This window comes from Dermacentor variabilis, chromosome 4 (genome assembly GCF_050947875.1).
Source record: "Dermacentor variabilis isolate Ectoservices chromosome 4, ASM5094787v1, whole genome shotgun sequence".
In the NCBI taxonomy this organism is placed as follows: domain Eukaryota; kingdom Metazoa; phylum Arthropoda; class Arachnida; order Ixodida; family Ixodidae; genus Dermacentor; species Dermacentor variabilis.
In genome coordinates, this window is record NC_134571.1 from 151,925,374 (window position 1) to 151,943,003 (window position 17,630).

The 17,630-nt window shown below is 42.3% G+C and overlaps 1 protein-coding gene across 2 annotated transcripts in view; it reads left to right on the forward strand.

Annotated features, from left to right (window-relative positions):
- LOC142578016 (excitatory amino acid transporter-like) overlaps positions 1-17,630 on the forward strand; it is a 70,301-nt gene that overhangs the window by 21,594 nt on the left and 31,077 nt on the right. For both annotated transcript variants that reach the window (XM_075687442.1, XM_075687443.1), the window contains exons 6-8: positions 6,173-6,224; positions 10,030-10,265; positions 15,217-15,386. In XM_075687442.1, coding sequence (XP_075543557.1) covers positions 6,173-6,224; positions 10,030-10,265; positions 15,217-15,386 — 458 coding nt within the window. The remainder of the gene's footprint in view (positions 1-6,172; positions 6,225-10,029; positions 10,266-15,216; positions 15,387-17,630) is intronic.

Genomic DNA, 17,630 nt, shown 5'->3' on the forward strand with positions numbered 1-17,630 from the left:
ACTTCTGTTGGTCGGTGTCCTTCGTTTTATTTCTTCAATGCTTCATCCCGACCAGACGGGCTTCCGTCGAACCCTCGATCTCAGAATATCGTCTATACGCGTTCGCTTTCTGATCCCCAAACCGCTCTCTTTCTCTCTCTTATTGTTACGCCTAGCAATCTTCGTTCGGTCGCTCTTTGCGCCGTCCTTAACTGGCTCTCAAGACTCTGCCCCATATGTCAGCACTGGCAAAATGCACTGATTGCACACCTTACTTTTCAGTAATAATGGTAAGCTTCCAGTCAGGAGCTGGCAATTTCTGCCGTTTGCGATCCAACCTATTTTTATTCTTCTGTGAATTTCCTTCTCATGATCAGGGATCCCTGTGATTAATTGACCAAGGTACACGTACACATTGCAGTAGTACTCTGCAGATTTCGCGATAACCTGATTGACGACGTGGATGTGATCTAGTGTTGCCCTTCACAGTCTTTAGTGGCCGACTGGCGATCTTGATCTCTTGTTCCTTTGCCCGGCTATTTATCATTATCTTCATCTTCTGCGTATTAATATTCTACCCCACTCTTAGACTCTCTCTGTTAAGGTATCCAATCATTTGTTGTAACTCGTCTGCATTGTTGTTGAATAGAACAATATCATCGGCAAACCGAAGGTTGCTGTGATATTTGCCGTCGACCTTTACTCCTAGTCCTTGCCAGTTTAATAGCTTGAATTCTTCTAAGCACGCAGTGAATAGCTTTGTAGAAATTGTGTCTCCCTGTCTGACCCCTTTCTCTATAGGTATCTCCCTGCTTTTCTTGTGTAGAATTAAGGTAGCTGTAGAACCTCTGTAGATATTCTTACGGGAAGGACGAGTCAGTAAGACGAGAAGCTATTTACAGATTATATTTACAACAACGGTTGCAGCGCTGACCGGTTAGATTCACAGCGCGAGCCCAGTTCGTTCTTCCTCCTCTTTTCTGGAGTGGTGGCGCCCACGCGCCTCGTTCAAGCAAACAAATACCACACGCATGTAGCAATATTTTCCATGCTTTTTACGTAAGCGTTCTGTACTCCTTGATTACGTAGTCCCTCTATGACTGCTGGTATCTCTACTGAATCAGATGCATTTGCGTAATCTGTATAAGCCACATAGAGAGGCTTATTTACTCTGCAGAATTCGCGATAACCTGATTGATCACATGGATGTGATCCATTGTAATGTATCTCTTCCTGAAGCCAGCCTGTTCCCTTGGTTGACAAAATCCAGTGTTGCCCTTATTCTATTGGAGATTATTTTGGTAAATATTTTTTATAATACTGGGAGCAAGCTAATAGAGCTATAATTTTTCAATTCTTTAGCGTCTCCTTTTTTGTGGATTAGTATAATGTCTGCATTCTTCCAGTTTTCTGGGACCCTTGCAGTCGATAGACACTTCGTACAAAGAGCCGCCAGTTTTCCAAGCATTATGTCTCCTCCATCTTTGATTAAGTCGACTGTTATTCCACCTTCTCCTCCCGATCTTCATCATTTCATGTCTTGCAGGGTCCTTCTGACCTCATCGCTAGTTATAGAAGAGTTTCTGTATCATGTTCATTACTGTTTCTAAGTGAGGTATCGTGACTCCTCTGGGTACTGTATACAGGTCAGCTTAAAATTTTTCCGCTGCTTTTACTATATCTTCGAGATTGCTGATGATATTATCCTTCTTATCTTTTAGTGCATACATCATGGTTTGTCCTATGCCAGGTTTCTTTTTTACTGATTTCAGGCTGCGTTCATTTTTACGGCTTCTTCAGTCTTTCTCATGTTATAGTTTCGAATATCAGTTATTTATGCCTTGTTGATCAGTTTTGACAGTTCCGCGCATTGCGTAACGCTATGCGGCCGCCAGTCCCATACAACCGCGTAGAGCGCAGGACTCTGCGATTCTAGACGTACTGCGCTCAACGCGAAAGGTTAGAAAAACACCCACATAAGCACAGCAGAGAAGTGGCTAGGTGAGGCGGTTCGACCGATAACTGTAGAAGCGTCATTCAAAACAAGTAATTGTTCTCCACTTCCGGCGGCGTTTTCTCTACTTCCTTTTTTAAATAAAAAGATGTTGATCCATAAGTATTCTCATAAACAACGGTTAACTTTTTTATTATTCGCTTTTGCTTGCAGTTTGGTTGTTGCCTTGGTTCTCTCCCTTAGTCGATCGCTTCATTTCTCAACTCCTTGCGATTTTTGTTTCCAGTTGCCAATTTTGCACGAAAAGTGCTATACAATCCGGGAAAAACAGACGAGGTAACGGGTGACAGTCATCTTGCTTATAGGTTAAGGGTTATTGCAGGGTTTCATGATGGAGTCTCTTTCACATTATTTTATTTCCCACCTTATCCAACCCATATCACGTGTAGATGGTCCCGGGCATCTGCCAGCGTCGCGGCGAGCCGTAACTCAACGAAATAATGAAGCAAAGGGAAAAGTTAACCGCAATTGGCGTTTTCTCTGGCCGCAACTCGTTCCATGAGAGTACAGACCAGCTGAGTAACAGCCGCATCCCCCTCCTGGTCCCAGGATCAGCCTAAACAAAGAAGGTTGAACTAACAAAAGCAACAGCTATGGGCGTGACGGTTGAACAGATGGTGACAACTGAACGCATCTCGAGTTAATTGAGCGGGTGCGGAATCTATGAGAAAACTGTCCTTCACATTACAAGAGAGGCCGATAACTACCGCCATCTAAAAGGAGTGAACAAGGCAGCATAATGCTGACCGATGAACAGCTGCCAAGTCTCAACATTGATCTGGCGGCGCTTTAGGAATGTGTGAGGAGTGGTGGCGTGGGAGGGGGGGGGGTATGCCACATGATTTCGGGGGGAGGGGCCCGGGCCGCCCCGGGCACCCCCCTCCCCACTGGGTACGTGCCTGCACCCATCAGTATTTGTCCAACAACGTACCTGCTCAGTCGCACATCTACAGTGAGCCACTTCGGTGCGAAGACGTTCGTTGAATACGGGCCAATATGTACCACATACACGATGGCTCAAGTTGCTGTAACTGCTGGTTTCATACCCTGTTCCATTAGCTGACTAGAATAATGCTCTAACCATTCGAACATGGACTACAGAGTGGTACATGTTGGCAGGAAGCGATTACATAAAAACGTACATAGGTACAAATATATATGTATATATTGATACGGAAAAGCCGCCACGGTGTGGCTGTACTGAGGGGAAGATGGCGATGTGTGCCCGTTTGATATAACGTCACCATTTTGGCGACCCATTGCCACGTTCTTGAGGGCTATTGCGTCATTTTTCACTTTGACGATTAACCCTTAAGTCAAACGTCCGTTGTCATCCACCGATAAATACTGGCTATGCGAACCCTATTCACCGACGTCGATATCATGTTTCTGCGTCGAATGAGCTGTTATCCAACAGGAAGTAAAAAAACATGCTTGAAAAGGACATAACCGAGCCTTCCTGTAGCCCCTGGGCTTCTCCCGTCGTAGTTGTCAGAAAGAAGGGTGGAACGGGGCGCTGTTGCGTAGATTATTGCCGCCTGAACAAAATCGCAAAAAAGGACGTTTACCGTATGCCAAGTAGTGATGACGCTCTAGGCTGCCCGTACTCTGCCACGTATTTTTCTTCTGTCCACTTTCCGTCCGGCTACTGGCAGATATCCGTCGACGACATGGACCGAGAGAAGACTGCATTGTTACCCCTGATGCTATTTATCAGTTCAAGGTGAAGCCTTTCGGTCTCTGTAACGCGCCCACCACTTTGGAGCGAATGATAGACTCCATGCTTCAGCGGTTCAAGTGGTGCGCTTGTTTGTGCTATCTGGACGACGTCACCGCTTATTGGCCCACATTCGACACGCATCTAGTCGGTCTTTCAGCGATTCTTGACGTGTTCCGCCGCGCCGTTCTCCAGTTCACAGGACGACAATTCAAAGCGGACGTTGTCGAGGAGCTGCTTCGTTTGTGTGAATCCAACCTGCGTCATTCGACACCATACCATCCACAAACGAATGAGCTTACGGAGCGCACCAACCGAGCAATTTTAAACATTGTATCTATGTCTGTTTCATCCGACCACAATAACTGGGATGACGTACTGCCTTTTATCACGTACGCGTTCAACACCGCCAAGCACGAGACCACCGGTTATAGCCCTTTTTTCCTGCTGTACACACGGCTACACCGCTACACAATGGACAGTTTTACTCTTATGCAGTCATGAAAATCCCACTGTCGCCGAGACTCTCTGCCTCGCCGAAGAAGCTCGTCGTATTGCTCGTTTGCGCACTTTGGCATCGCAGGACCGATCAAAAGCACGCTACGACATTCGCCACCGTCCGGTAACCTATCGCCCTGGTGGTTTAGTCTGGCTGTGGACTCCAGTACGGAAACGCCGGTTATGCCAAAAGCTTTTGGCCCCCTACGAAGGACTGTTTGTTATTATTAACAGACTCACGGAAGTCACGTATAACATAGCTCGCCTCACGGCGAGTGGTAGAAGAGCTGCCAAGACACAAGTGGTCCAAGTCCCCCGCTTGAAATTGTTCACGTCAAGACACATGAAGTGACTCGCCCGGCGGGCTTCGTCTGCGACGAGAGGAATGTTACGCATGAAGAAAACGAAGACCAGTGAACGTGCTTGCGGTACCGAGTGGAGGAAGGAAGAAGAGGACGACGCTCAGTTGGTTAACCAGCTGGCCGCTCTAGCGCTCACCTTCGCGACCTAAAGTAAACGGTCCCCTTCGTCCGTAACAATATATATATATATATATATAAATATATATATTTATATATAATCATCAGCCTGGTTACGCCCACTGCAGGGCAAAGGCCTCTCTCATACTTCTCCAACAACCCCGGTCACCTACTAATTGTGGCTATGTTGTCCCTTCAGACTTCATCTCATCCGCCTACCTAACTTTCCGCCGCCCCCTGCTAGGCTTCCTTTCCCCTGGAATCCAGTCCGTAACCCTTAATGACCATCGGTTATCTTCCCTCCTTAATAAATGTCCTGCCCATGCCCCCATTTCTTTTTCTTGATTTCAACTAAGATGTCATTAACTCGCGTTTGCTCCCTCACCCAATCTGCTCTTTTCTTATCCCTTAACGTTCCCTTGGAATCCAGTCCGTAACCCTTAATGAGCATCGGTTATCTTCCCTGATTATTATATGTACTGCCCATGCCCCCCTTTCTTTTTCTTGATTTCAACTAAGATGTCATTAACTCACGTTTGTTCCCTCACCCAATCTGATCTTTCCTTATCCTTTAACGTTCCACCTATCACTCTTCTTTCCTTAGCTCCTTTCGTCGTCCTCAATTTAAGTAGAACCCTTTTCGTAAGCCTCCAGGTTTCTGCCCCGTACGTGAATACTGGTAAGACACAGCTGTTATACACTTTTCTCTTTAGGGATAATGGTAACCTGCTGCTCATGGTCTGAGAATGCCTGCCAAACGCAACCCAGCCCATTCTTATTTTTCTGATTATTGCAGTCTCATGATCCATGTCCGCAGCCACTACCTGTCCTAAGTAGGTGTATTTCTTAACCACTGCCAGTGCCTCGCTACCTGTCGTAAACTGAGGTTCACTCCCGAGCCTGTTAGACATATATATATATATATATATATATATATATATATATATATATATATATATATATATATATATATATATATATATATATATATATATATGTATATGTACAGTGAAGTAGACGCGAGTATGAAGCGGTTTATTGATGTTTCGGCCGGGGTCTGGCCTTTTTCAGAAGGCCGGTGCGGTATATATATATATATATATATATATATATATATATATATCTATATATATATATATGCATATGTATATACATTCATCGGTAACAAATGCTAATGCGGCGAATCGGGTTTCATTCATGGATATGACAATTCAATGCGATGTGACATGGTGCTCATGTATGTATCTCACACTTACCGCAATATATCCACTGAATTATTTTTGTTTATTCCCCTCAACAGGCTAACTAGCCCGACAGTTAGTTATTTCTAGTTATAAAACAGGCAACATGTCTGAAAACAACGACGAAAGAAAGTGCGATAGAACAATGGCGATATGTTAAACATAAAACCAGAACAGAATATCGCCAATTCAAATGCCTAGCCGTGATGGTAAATGCTAATGGGTTCCTTTGGTACGTTTTCAGATTTTTACATTCGATGACTCGGCCATCAGAGGTTCAGATGGGAAAAGACTTGGTGAGTGAATATAATATGCAGGGGCAAATTGTGCTGGTTATTATGTGTTACTTTGTGCTATTAGGTATCATGAGAAGCCAACAAACACTGACACCAAGGACAACATAGGGGAAATTACTTGTGCATAATAAATGAAATAAAGAAACGATAAATTAATGGAAATTAAAGTGGATGAAAAAACAACTTGCCGCAGGTGGGAGCCGAGCCCTTCGATCACGAGAACGTGATCTCAAAAAGATCACGTTCTCGTGACGCCTGCGGCAAGAAGGACCTTCCACGTCCGCCGCCAAGGTCTGTGAGTGGTGGCGCTGGCTAACACTCCCAGTGTTCTACCAGAACACATAAATACGCAAGAAAGTGGATGGGAAAACGACGCCGCGGTAGCTCAATTGGTAGAGCATCGCACGCGAAATGCGAAGGTTGTGGGTTCGGCTCCCACCTTCGGCAAGTTGTTTTTTCATCCACTTTATATTCCATTAATTAATCGTTTCTTTATTTCATTTATTAAGCACAAGTAATTTCCCTTATGTTGTCCTTGGTGTCAGTGTTTGTAGGCTTCTCATGATACGACTGATAAAAATCGGGCCCCTCGATTAACCCCCTTTCATCTCGTTTGTGCTATGTGGGGAACTCGTACTAAGCATGGTACAGTCTCTCTCTTTCCTTCCAGTTTTACGAATGTTTTAAGCCTGTGGACATAACACTCTAAAAAACGCGTCTCGGTATTGCAAGAGAACTCAGTTTTGAAACTTTAAATGTAATAAAGTCAGAACTTCAAATGAGCTTGCAGGTAGATAAATTACTTCGCCTGACATTAACCAGCTTACCAAAGCTGTTGTTACAGATGTTTAGATATGAAGTGCTGGTTCTCTCTTCATGGAAATATTCAGTGATACGCACATAATGAAGCGCATATTGGTAATTAATTGATGTTTAAAGAGTTCTAGCAATTTCTGGCTTCCACCACAGTGCCCTTATCTATTTTTTAATGTCTAAATTTTATACGAACAGGCACTTTTCTAACTATAAGCAAATGCGTCTTTATACCTTCCCACCAGTCATGCCTTGCAATAATTCATTAAAATTGTTAGACAAAGTGTCAGCAAAAGAAAAACCACGACGTCTAAACATCTACCGGATAGCAATCACTCTCAGCCAATTATTGTATGTGCTACGAAAATTCACAGTCTTGCAAAGTTAGCATAAACTGTCTACCATCCTCTCAAAAATGTCCTATAACAGTAGACTTTATGTGATGCAATAGAATCAGCTACAAATTCCCTCTGCCCCCTTATTGCAGAGTAACATATGTGAATTCGATTATAAGATGAAATATGTGTGATGATTTAGCCCTTGCGTATTGCTAGCTCACGCACTCAGTAGTAAGTTAACAACACGATAATTAGGCGAACAAAAGGAAAGAAGAAACCAATTTCTTCTCTATGAAATGTCTAAATTGATGGTAATTAGAAACGAAAGTTGACAAAAAGGCAAACTGTCACATGTGCGAGCGAAATCCGCACCTTCTCCGTAACGCGTCCGTTGATTTACCTACTACGATATTGTGCGCCGATCTCCCCGTCCACTTTAATAGCCAATTATGTGCTCGCCAAAAATTAGCCTTGGAAGCTTTTACCAGCGCCACTTTTTACCTGCGAGCGGCTGTGGATCATCCATTTAATGGCGGGCTTCACGTGGCATACGAGCTTCACAGTTGGTAAATGGCCAATTAACCTAGGTGTGTTATGTGATCACACATCGAAGCGCTAACAATACAGCAAGCAAGGAAAACAAGGACATCTGTGCCCCGGTAGGAATGAGCCGATCAGGCCTGTCAATTATTAATGTGAAAGCTTTAAGTGGCTCAAGGGTGGAAAATCTGGTGTCATGCGCTATAGAATAATTGACCGTCCGGCGTTATGACACCAAATTTAAACGGCTCCAAGAACTGATGGGAGTCAAACCCGCAACCTTTGTTGTTAATTAAGGTCAGCTTAATTACGGCACTTGAACCCACGACCTTTCGTGGGTCCGAAATGGCACCAAAATTATTGGTGCCACCACGGACGGTCGAAACCACACATATTGGCGGGAATAGGACCCACAGCTTTTGGTGTTAAGGAAACCACGAACTTTGATGGGAAAAAAGGATTAGTAGGAAGTGGCAAGCATTCGAATGAGAATGTCAGGTAGGCGCAATTTATCGCATATATGATGAGCGCGCAAGCTTTCGCCTTCATCCTCTTCAGCATATGCTAATAAAATTTGTCGCTCAATCCGATTAGACAAGCGGCGCATGTGCACAATAAAAAAGACGAAGCTGCAGACTTCCGAAGTATATATCTAAGGAAACGGATTCATGGTTATCGCATTGCTATGGCCGTTGTCTTCCGTGAAAAAAAAAAGACAACCTTGTTTATATTTGACAAACATAGCACCATGATTGTATTTATAGTATAAATAAACTTCAAATTGTGTGTTAGTTCCATTTGTCACACGATAATATGCGTATCGATGCCCTCCGAAGCATTACAAGTTTGTTTGGCAACCATGCGCAACGCAGTCTGATCAGGAGACCATAAATAAAATCCTTTAGGGCATACATGGAAGGAAGAGAACAAGGGGAGTGACGTGGTGCCGCCTTTGTTCCTTTCCGTCCTTCCTTGTTTGCGCTAAGTGATCATATTTATGGTCTACTGAGCAATGAGCCCACTAGCTCAGCAGCATTTACTTCTGGAATTAGAAAGCTACCTGGTTATTCAACTGTTCTCATCCACTTTGCACTTTATTTTTGTTGCTTCTCGTTCGCTGGCAGTCGCATAAGTGTGCCTGGATACTTGGACTCTGCACAGGAAGCAGAGAGCCAGGCAGTCCGCATTCATTTCAACTTATGTACTGTCAGTCGCGTTTTGATCTCGCAGGTAGTGCCGTGGCTGGCGCCAGAAACAAAATCTCACTAGAAAAGCAGTTGGAGATGTGAATACGTGCATGGTAGTGCCCAAGAAGATGAAATTGCTCTTATTATGCAGATTTACCTGAGCTATTAAAGCAACTTTCATGCCACCTGCTCTTGCTGTAACTGAGGGTACGAAAAGAAGACAAAGTAGAGGAATAAAACAAACAAACAAATTGAGCTAGACCACTTTCTTCCTATGAGCGAACTGCAATTGTTCGCTGGTGCCAAACTGTACAACTGCAAACGCAAATCTGTCATTTGCGCGAAATTAAAACAATCATTTCCGTCTATCAGTCGCAGCTAACAAGAATTTCGAAAACAAAACTAGACTTCCCTGTGCCCTTCAAATCCCTGAGTACTCAATAAGCGAGAACAGAGTAATTTTACCGGGCCTCTCAAAGAAGAAAAACGCAAAGTATAGACTGTAAGGCGGTGAGGCGAGTGTTTTGTTAACCATGCGAGTATTCGCTGAAATACGCTGAAGATGAAGGATGTCGCTACTTAGTGTCGCATAGAATAAGACAATGTGGACAAATATTGATGCTAATGCATCAACACTCGTTACGGCTCATACTTAGTATACGTTGACACTTCTGCTCTGCTGAATGACTCACGTTGTCCGACTGCATGTGTATTGGCTCTTTAAAATGGAGAACTGATAGCGCAGGTAATTTTCCGTAATATTTGTGTTCTTCACACGTAAAGCTTCTTGAGCCTTTCAATTGCATATACTAATAGATGCATCTCCTATAAATTATTTTGGGACTGTTGGTACTACTATGAGGCGAAAAAAAATCTAATCAAGGTTGCTTTCCAGATAAAGCTGTTTTCCCTGATGCGTAACCGCAGAGCCGAATATCAAGACCATTGATACCGCTGTGACCAACCAGCTAGGCTTGCTGAGCTTCAGCATCCTTCTGGGCCTGATGCTCTCAGCGTTTCGCCAAGAACAGAACGTGGTGCTAAACGTATTCGTCAGCTTGAGCAACGCCCTGGTTACCGCGACGCACATGCTCATGTGGCTCGCGCCCGTAGGACTCTGTTCGATAACTATGGGACTTGTGCTCCGAGCTAAAGATCTGCAGGTAAGTGCCTATGTTTTGGTGTTCTTCAGTTTTGTTTGTCTGCTTACCTTGTCAAATTTATATAAACAATTCTCTCATTTTACGTAAGGTAATCAAGGCCTACTTGGAAATTTTAACTGATCGCCATAAGTGCTAATAGTTTAGAGTATTATAAAGACTGTGCTCAGCTGAATTCGAACAATGAAAATTAATTATGAGCTTTGTCTACCGAAAGAACAACGAGCTGGGCCAGTTTTCCGTAGCATTTGTTTTCGAATAAATTACACATTGTCTCGCAGTGCTCAAGCAGAAATAACGAACTATGCCTCCGCAATCATTACATGAATTGGTTGTGTTATGCTAAAAAAGAAACAAAAGATAAAGAAAGTTAATCTTGCATATGAAATAAAAAAAACGGCATTTTGAGCGTTCACGTTAGGCTGTCTCTGGTATTTTTTGCAGCCTAATGAAAGTAAAAATAATAACTAAAATTTTAATATTTCAAACTTGGCGTCTGGACGTAAGTAACAATGATTTAGGGCTCCATTGAATATATTAAGGGCGTCGAACACTAACTTCAGTGTGGTGCTTTGTTCGTAAAGTTGAATACAAGAAGTCTTTAAAAACAGCATACTTGCCAAAGGACTTGTGCACTAAAGCAAATCAAAACTAATAATTTTGAGGCATTTATTGCAAGTTGATAAAACCTGTCAAAGTTCTAAGCATCCGGTTAATTGATTTGTTACATATTTTAGTTCAGTCATGACAACAATAAGATCTCGAAAAGTCCTGAATGCTTCAATGGTGACTAGAAAAAAAAACAGAGCCTATTTATTCTGTTTAAAATTACGCTTTTTTCGCTACGTGTATGTTCGCTGGTTTGATTATAATGTCAAGTGCGGCCTTCTCAGCATATTAACTGATGCTATTATTATTCAACCAGGAAAGTGATAAGGATTTGTTGGTAGTTCGTGATGCGCTATATGCACGCTTTACGCGTGCACTCGGATATATGAGTCCCTAAACAACAAACAGGGTTCCATTGAGTAACGCTTTTGTATTGTTTAGGATTGCCATATTTATGCTATGTTTATGAGCTCACATGTCTTGCGGCAAAGCAAGAACGACGCACACAGATTGAGAGAGAACTATAACATGCCATACAAGATATGGCATGAGCAGATATTCCTGTTCTTTAAGAAATGAGGACACTCATGGTTTCGTCATGCATGAAACTCCATATGTAGACATGTGTGCCGTCTGAATAGTTAACCGGGAGTTACCCCCAATTAACACAAAACTGCGCTAAAGACGAACACAAGGAAACGATATGTCGCTGCACAAACCTTCAACTAAAGTTTAATCAAGAAAAACACCAATGAAGTTGCGAGAAATTGGTTTTCTTTTTTTTCTATCCCACTACCTTCATAGGATTGAATCCTAAGATTGTCATTCCTGAGATTATTACGTGTCTAACAGTTATTTCATTGAAAACAAATGTGGAAGTCAAAACCGTATATTTCACTACAAAATGAAGAGTTGCGTGGCTCTCGATCTTGATGGTTATAGACGCTGAGAAAGCAGGTTGTTTTTATTCCCTACATTTGCTAAATACCTTAGCTTTTTGCGAATCGGTTTGTTATCACCACATGGCCGGATAAAAGTTTTACCGGCGTACGTTTTTTTTTCTAAAAAAATCGCCAAAGATTGCGATACTCCCTAAAGCCCAACATGAGCGTAGCTCTATACCTGCTTTAATTTCTCGGTGTATTAAGGCAAAGAATTGGAAAGCGACGTGAAGCAGAGTCGGCAACCGTCAAAAATCTGATCTGTAGATCGAGCGCGTCGATTTTATTACATGACTCGTCGAAAATTCCAGTGTAATCGCTGGAGCCGCTTGATATCCCGAAATTACTTCACAACTCGCCTCGCGCCTACAATCACCTTGCAACATATTCGCAGACCACGACAATCGAAACAAGCGCGAACGAGACCAAGTAAACCAAACAAGCGCGAGAGAGGACTGCAACGATCAGGCGAAAGTACGAAACCAGCGGTCCGGGTGAGACTAGATTCGAGTACGGATCTACATCTAGTACGTCACTGAGGGGCTGCTCTCATTGGCGTCCGCCGTTCGCGGCTCGCGTCTTTCATCTGCCGCTCTGTGTTCTGCTTTTTCATCTATTGCTGTTCTGCTCGTTTGCTTGGTTACACTGACGCCACCAGCGCGAACACTGGCTGCAGGCACGGGCCATAAAGAGGTGCGCTCTAAAAAAGCTTTATTTGGGAGCCTGCACGCCATCCTTTTTCCATCCTTTTTCCTTGTGTTCCTCTGAGGCGCTGGTTCTTGATCTTCCCGCACGACTTGTTCAGCCACGCTTAGTTTTGCGATGAAGTGCGCTTGCCTAAATTACTTACCTTCTTCATGCGAAGGACATCAAGTATACATCTTGCGGTGCATCGACCACCACCGATCGAAAACTACTTTGCATACAGCATTAATGTGTTTGGGCAATCGATCAATAGCGCATCGCCATGTGTCACCAAGACATGGCATTTGAGCGTAAAAATACGATTTATAAAATCGGCGTTTCCTGAATTATACTTTTGTCTTTTCTCACGTGTCCTTTTGTTGACGGAAACAGAAGTACCCCACCAACAGAGGCCACCTAGCTTATTGGGCTGGGAGAAATTTATACCAAAATTTTCTCGCAGAGCCATCTTTTCGAATTATCTAATGAGCGATATTTTTATGGAATGGTCGCTGCTTTCTCCTCGAAGTTGGCACGTGTAGCAGGTGCAGTCTTGGCAATTTTGAATTTTCATTTTTTATCTATAAATTAATTTATCTAATTACTCGTCATATAACGCATGCTGAGGCTATTAAAGGAGGGAATTGCATCTTTACATCCCAATGTTTTTCAATATTAGGAACGAGGAAAGAGGAGCTTGTCCAAAGGCGTATGTTACAAGATACTATCAGACCTCTTTAGTTTCGCTTAACAATTCCTTAGAGCTATATGGGTAATGGTGTGCTTAGGGGTATCTGGTATTTCCTGTTTAGGTTTTATGCCCTCCAAGAAGAAAACGTGTAATTATACTACTTGCTCAATCTACTACTCTGGCATCACCTTTGCTACGCGGTTTGCTATCTCCCCATGATATACATTTAAGCATTCCGAATAGCCATGTAGGGAGCGTGAATCACCTCCATATCACCGATATAGTAAAATCACTTTGCATACTTCAACAAACCAATACACCCACATATTACTGTAATATCAAACGAAGAGTCATGGCTATTTCGACGCACGTCCTCCGAACGGTTGGACAAATGCTTTGATTCTACAAAACTTAGTTTTCAGCGTGAAGTTTATCTTACTTATCACAAACAAGCCTAGTGCAGCTTTAAGAGAAGCTTTGCCATATTACAGTCTGCGCTTAGGCGATTAGCAATAAAGCAGTCAGTGCCATTTGTGAAGCTTACGGTTTGCGTCTCAAAAGAAAATCGCATTGTAAAGCCATGTAGGCATTCCTGAAAAATGAAATGAATCTGCGATAGCTTAGTGCATTGGGCAAGGTGACATGCTAGACCATTTCACTTTAAATTCATATTATTAATATATGATTATAGTTAGCCTGGAAAAAACTCACCGAACTTGTCGAGGTAAAGCACGCAAACTTACCACCAGTCATTGGAAAGGTCGCCAGTGTAGTCCTATTGTCCAAATATTTTCCCCATAATCGTAGCAGTAAAGCTTGCGTATAATTTTGTATTTTGCTGCTCTCATACAGGCCATGAGAATAAGGCAATTTTAAAATTATCAGCAAGCACACACGTTATTAGATTAGGGGAAGTGCTATGACATCTAACCAATATGTTAGTCGCCCCCAATGTTAAAGTGCTAAATATTTCGTTCAGCGTGTCAGCGCACTAACGATGGTGTCCTGCATTTCATTCGCAATAAACACGAAACAGGTTTTATCTGACGCGTTTAAGTATAGTGCAGAACATGCTTGGGTAATTCTTAAGCATGGAGGCGACTGTAACATTGAAGTATAATTGTTACGACTGCTTGAGCGCCTCATTATATACGCTATCGATAGCTTTCAGCACGCACAACACCAGAAGTGTGTGCAGGATCAGTTTGGTTAAATGGAGGCGATATTTTTTTGAAGGAGCTTATGAGAGTGATGAAACCCCGGTACACGTGAAATTGTTTCAATATTCCTGCAAAGGATGCATGTGTCTCTTAATTAACGTAACCTATGGCGGTACGGGAACGAGCAGTCGGTAACTCAGCTTTTTTTAAACTTTTCTGCTGAAGTCAAGAAAGGAAATTTGACTTTTTTATTAGTTCCCGAGACATCGGGTTTGGCGTAATTACGTATTCTCTTATTTTGTAATAAACAGCGGTCGCAAATACTCTTGATAACATTTTGGGAACACCTGTTATCAAAGGTAAAAAAGGACAACTATATCACGGTACCACCATTGCTGGTACGACTATGTCTCTTTTAGTTGCGTAGATAGGTGTACACTGAATTCATTATGCATTTCAGATAGGATTTGTGACAACAACAATATCTGAGAACACAGGGTGTCCCAAGTAAGGTTAACCAGGCTGCTAAAGAAAAGAACATTCAAGCAAAACACGTTGCAAGATATGACTTTAGAACCTACGCTATTCGGTCGTTCAAGTTACTGCAACCGAAAACTGTAGTTCTCATAATTGCATCTTGCGCCGTGTTTCATTATCTTGTTTTTAACAGATTAACTTACGTTAGCTGCGACACGCGGTATAGGGCTTCAGCGAGTTTAGTTCTAGCGACAATGCTTTTGCCGATTGTGATGCATCGTTTTTAGGACGTGCATTTTTTTTCTCAGCACGAACAGCGATTTCTCCGGTAATTCATTTGCTCGCCGCGCTCTCCGCATTTCTGACTGTATATCACTTATATTTGGACTCAGGTCCTCGTGGGCGACCTATACATGTATCTACTGACATTCGTGGCGGCGATCGCTCTGCACGGTCTTCTCGTGCTACCGGCACTCTACTTGATGCTTACGAGGGGACGACTGGGTCTGTTATTTCGAAACATGGTCCAACCCATCTCTGTGGCGTATGGTCTGTCATCCAGGTAAGTGTTTTGGAGGTTCTTAAACAAGTACACGGATTCATTTCTGAATAGGAAAAAAAAGCAGAAGTCAGTGCGTTTGGCCTAACAGCATTTCGTACTCTACATTATTCACTTACTATCAATAAGCATACACTCCATCACTTACAGTTTAAGCTGTGGGTATTGTCGCCAATACCAGGGTACTGTCGCTAATGAGAAGTGATTGAAGTTTAGGAATATCTTCCTCAGAAGGCGCAAAACGTACAGTCCTGCTATCGCATAAGCACAGAACGCAGCTGTGCCTAGTTGCATATTGTCACGTACTGATTGCATAACTGTACATTATTGTTCAATTTCCACCATGAAGACCAAAAACCGAGCATTTTAGACAGTCGGCCTGCGTAGACTCATAGTGCCGCGAGAAATTTTGTACTTTTGTGAAATGGTCATTTTTTTGCTAGCATTACTGGAAGCCTACAATGCCTATATGGCTCCCTCTATACAAGCTAGGCTTGTATAGTAGCTATTGTTCAGATAAGCCTATTGTGCAAAAAAGTGAATTCAATTAGCCCCTTTATGCCTCTTACATCAGCAAGACTGATACCAATGCGGTTCTCGTGATTTGCTTCTATAATCCTACTGGCGAGATGAGTGCACGGTGGAGTTGGCAAGAAAGTGGAACTCGTGATAGAATACAATAACCTTTATAAATGCAGCGTCTAGAGTCCCATACATCTAGTATCACACACCATCTGATATACCACGGTTTGCACAGCTACCATTTGCCATTACGTATAGCGCACGAGCCTAAATTATGTGGATTCCTTTCATGAATGATTGATCTCACTGATCATATGCAAAAATACCAAATATTAGTAGTGGTGAGATAGAATTGTTGAGGGACTGTTTACCACATTTTACCAATGTGTCGTAAGCCTTTTGAAATGAACATGTAGAACCAAAACATTGAAGCACATAAGTTTCTCCAAATACCAGTCATGTTATGAACTCCGCCTTTATGTGCGCTCAGTAGTTCATAAGGCTTCGTAAAGCTTTCATGTGGTGTCGAAATGTCGAAACTATTTCCCTCCAGACATACTTATGAATTTTTATCACACATTCGTTCACTCTCCCGTTGATTACTGCGTCGCGATCTGGCGTTGCACATACAAAACTCATGTGTCACACAAACACACACAAAAGATTTTGGCATTATTGTACGCCACAATGTGAGTATTAGGGGTGAATATGTAATGAAAACCCCGAATATCCTCAAGATTTGTAAGTTGACTACATGCAACATGGTCTCCATCATGCATCGAATAGTTAATGAAAAACTAACCTTTACAACAGTCTCGCTCAGCCCCTCACTTCTCACTCTTGGGAACGCATCTCTCTGTCGCTTTTATTTCCTAAGTTAAATACTAATTATGGTCGTCCTATATGGTAGTTCACAGGTACCCCAGTTTGGAATAGGCTTGATAGTAACCTAACCACTCTGACAACATTGCACACGTCTCTAAAAAAGTTAGAGCAATCACTTGACAATGCGTAGCACGGTGCATTCTCAATTTTTGCCTGTGCAGATGTTTTCAATGATTTGAAAAAGAAAATTGTTAGAAAAATTATAACATTTGTGTGCAATTTTCCCTATTACTGTATTTGTTTGTTTTACTTGTTTCAGCTATTGCTTGTTTTACTTTCTTCAGTACTTTGCGATTTCACCGTATAAGAAAGCAGCTGCCATAGAAGTGTCTTTCCGCATTACCAATCGGTAGGGACTGTTGAAGAAATTTGTTCGGTCCCGAAAGTATGTATATTCTAACTGTATGCAATAATTACGTTAGCTAAACTTTCATACATCCAAATTATCAAAAGGAACCTCATTAAACGTCTAATAGAGCACTAACCTATAAGAGATAGCGGATAATATTAATACGTATCTCCTAACCCAATAAATAGGAGGTATATGTGCTGTAATATGTTCATTTTAACTGACAATGACACATACCTTGTCTAGCATTATCAAAGATTTATTTTGCCCGAACTCACGCTCGACAACCTAGAAAATGTGGCTTGGATTTTTCTGTTCCCCAATAAACAACCGCTAAAGCCACATGACTTATCACCCTTTAAGGTTCTTTGTTCAATATTCACGCGGTTATCGCCTTTTCGAACGAAATATGATTACGAAAAGTTTGTCCTGCCAAGTGCACATATCCAAGGACGCAGCATATTAACCATCTCGCTGTATGTAAAACAGAT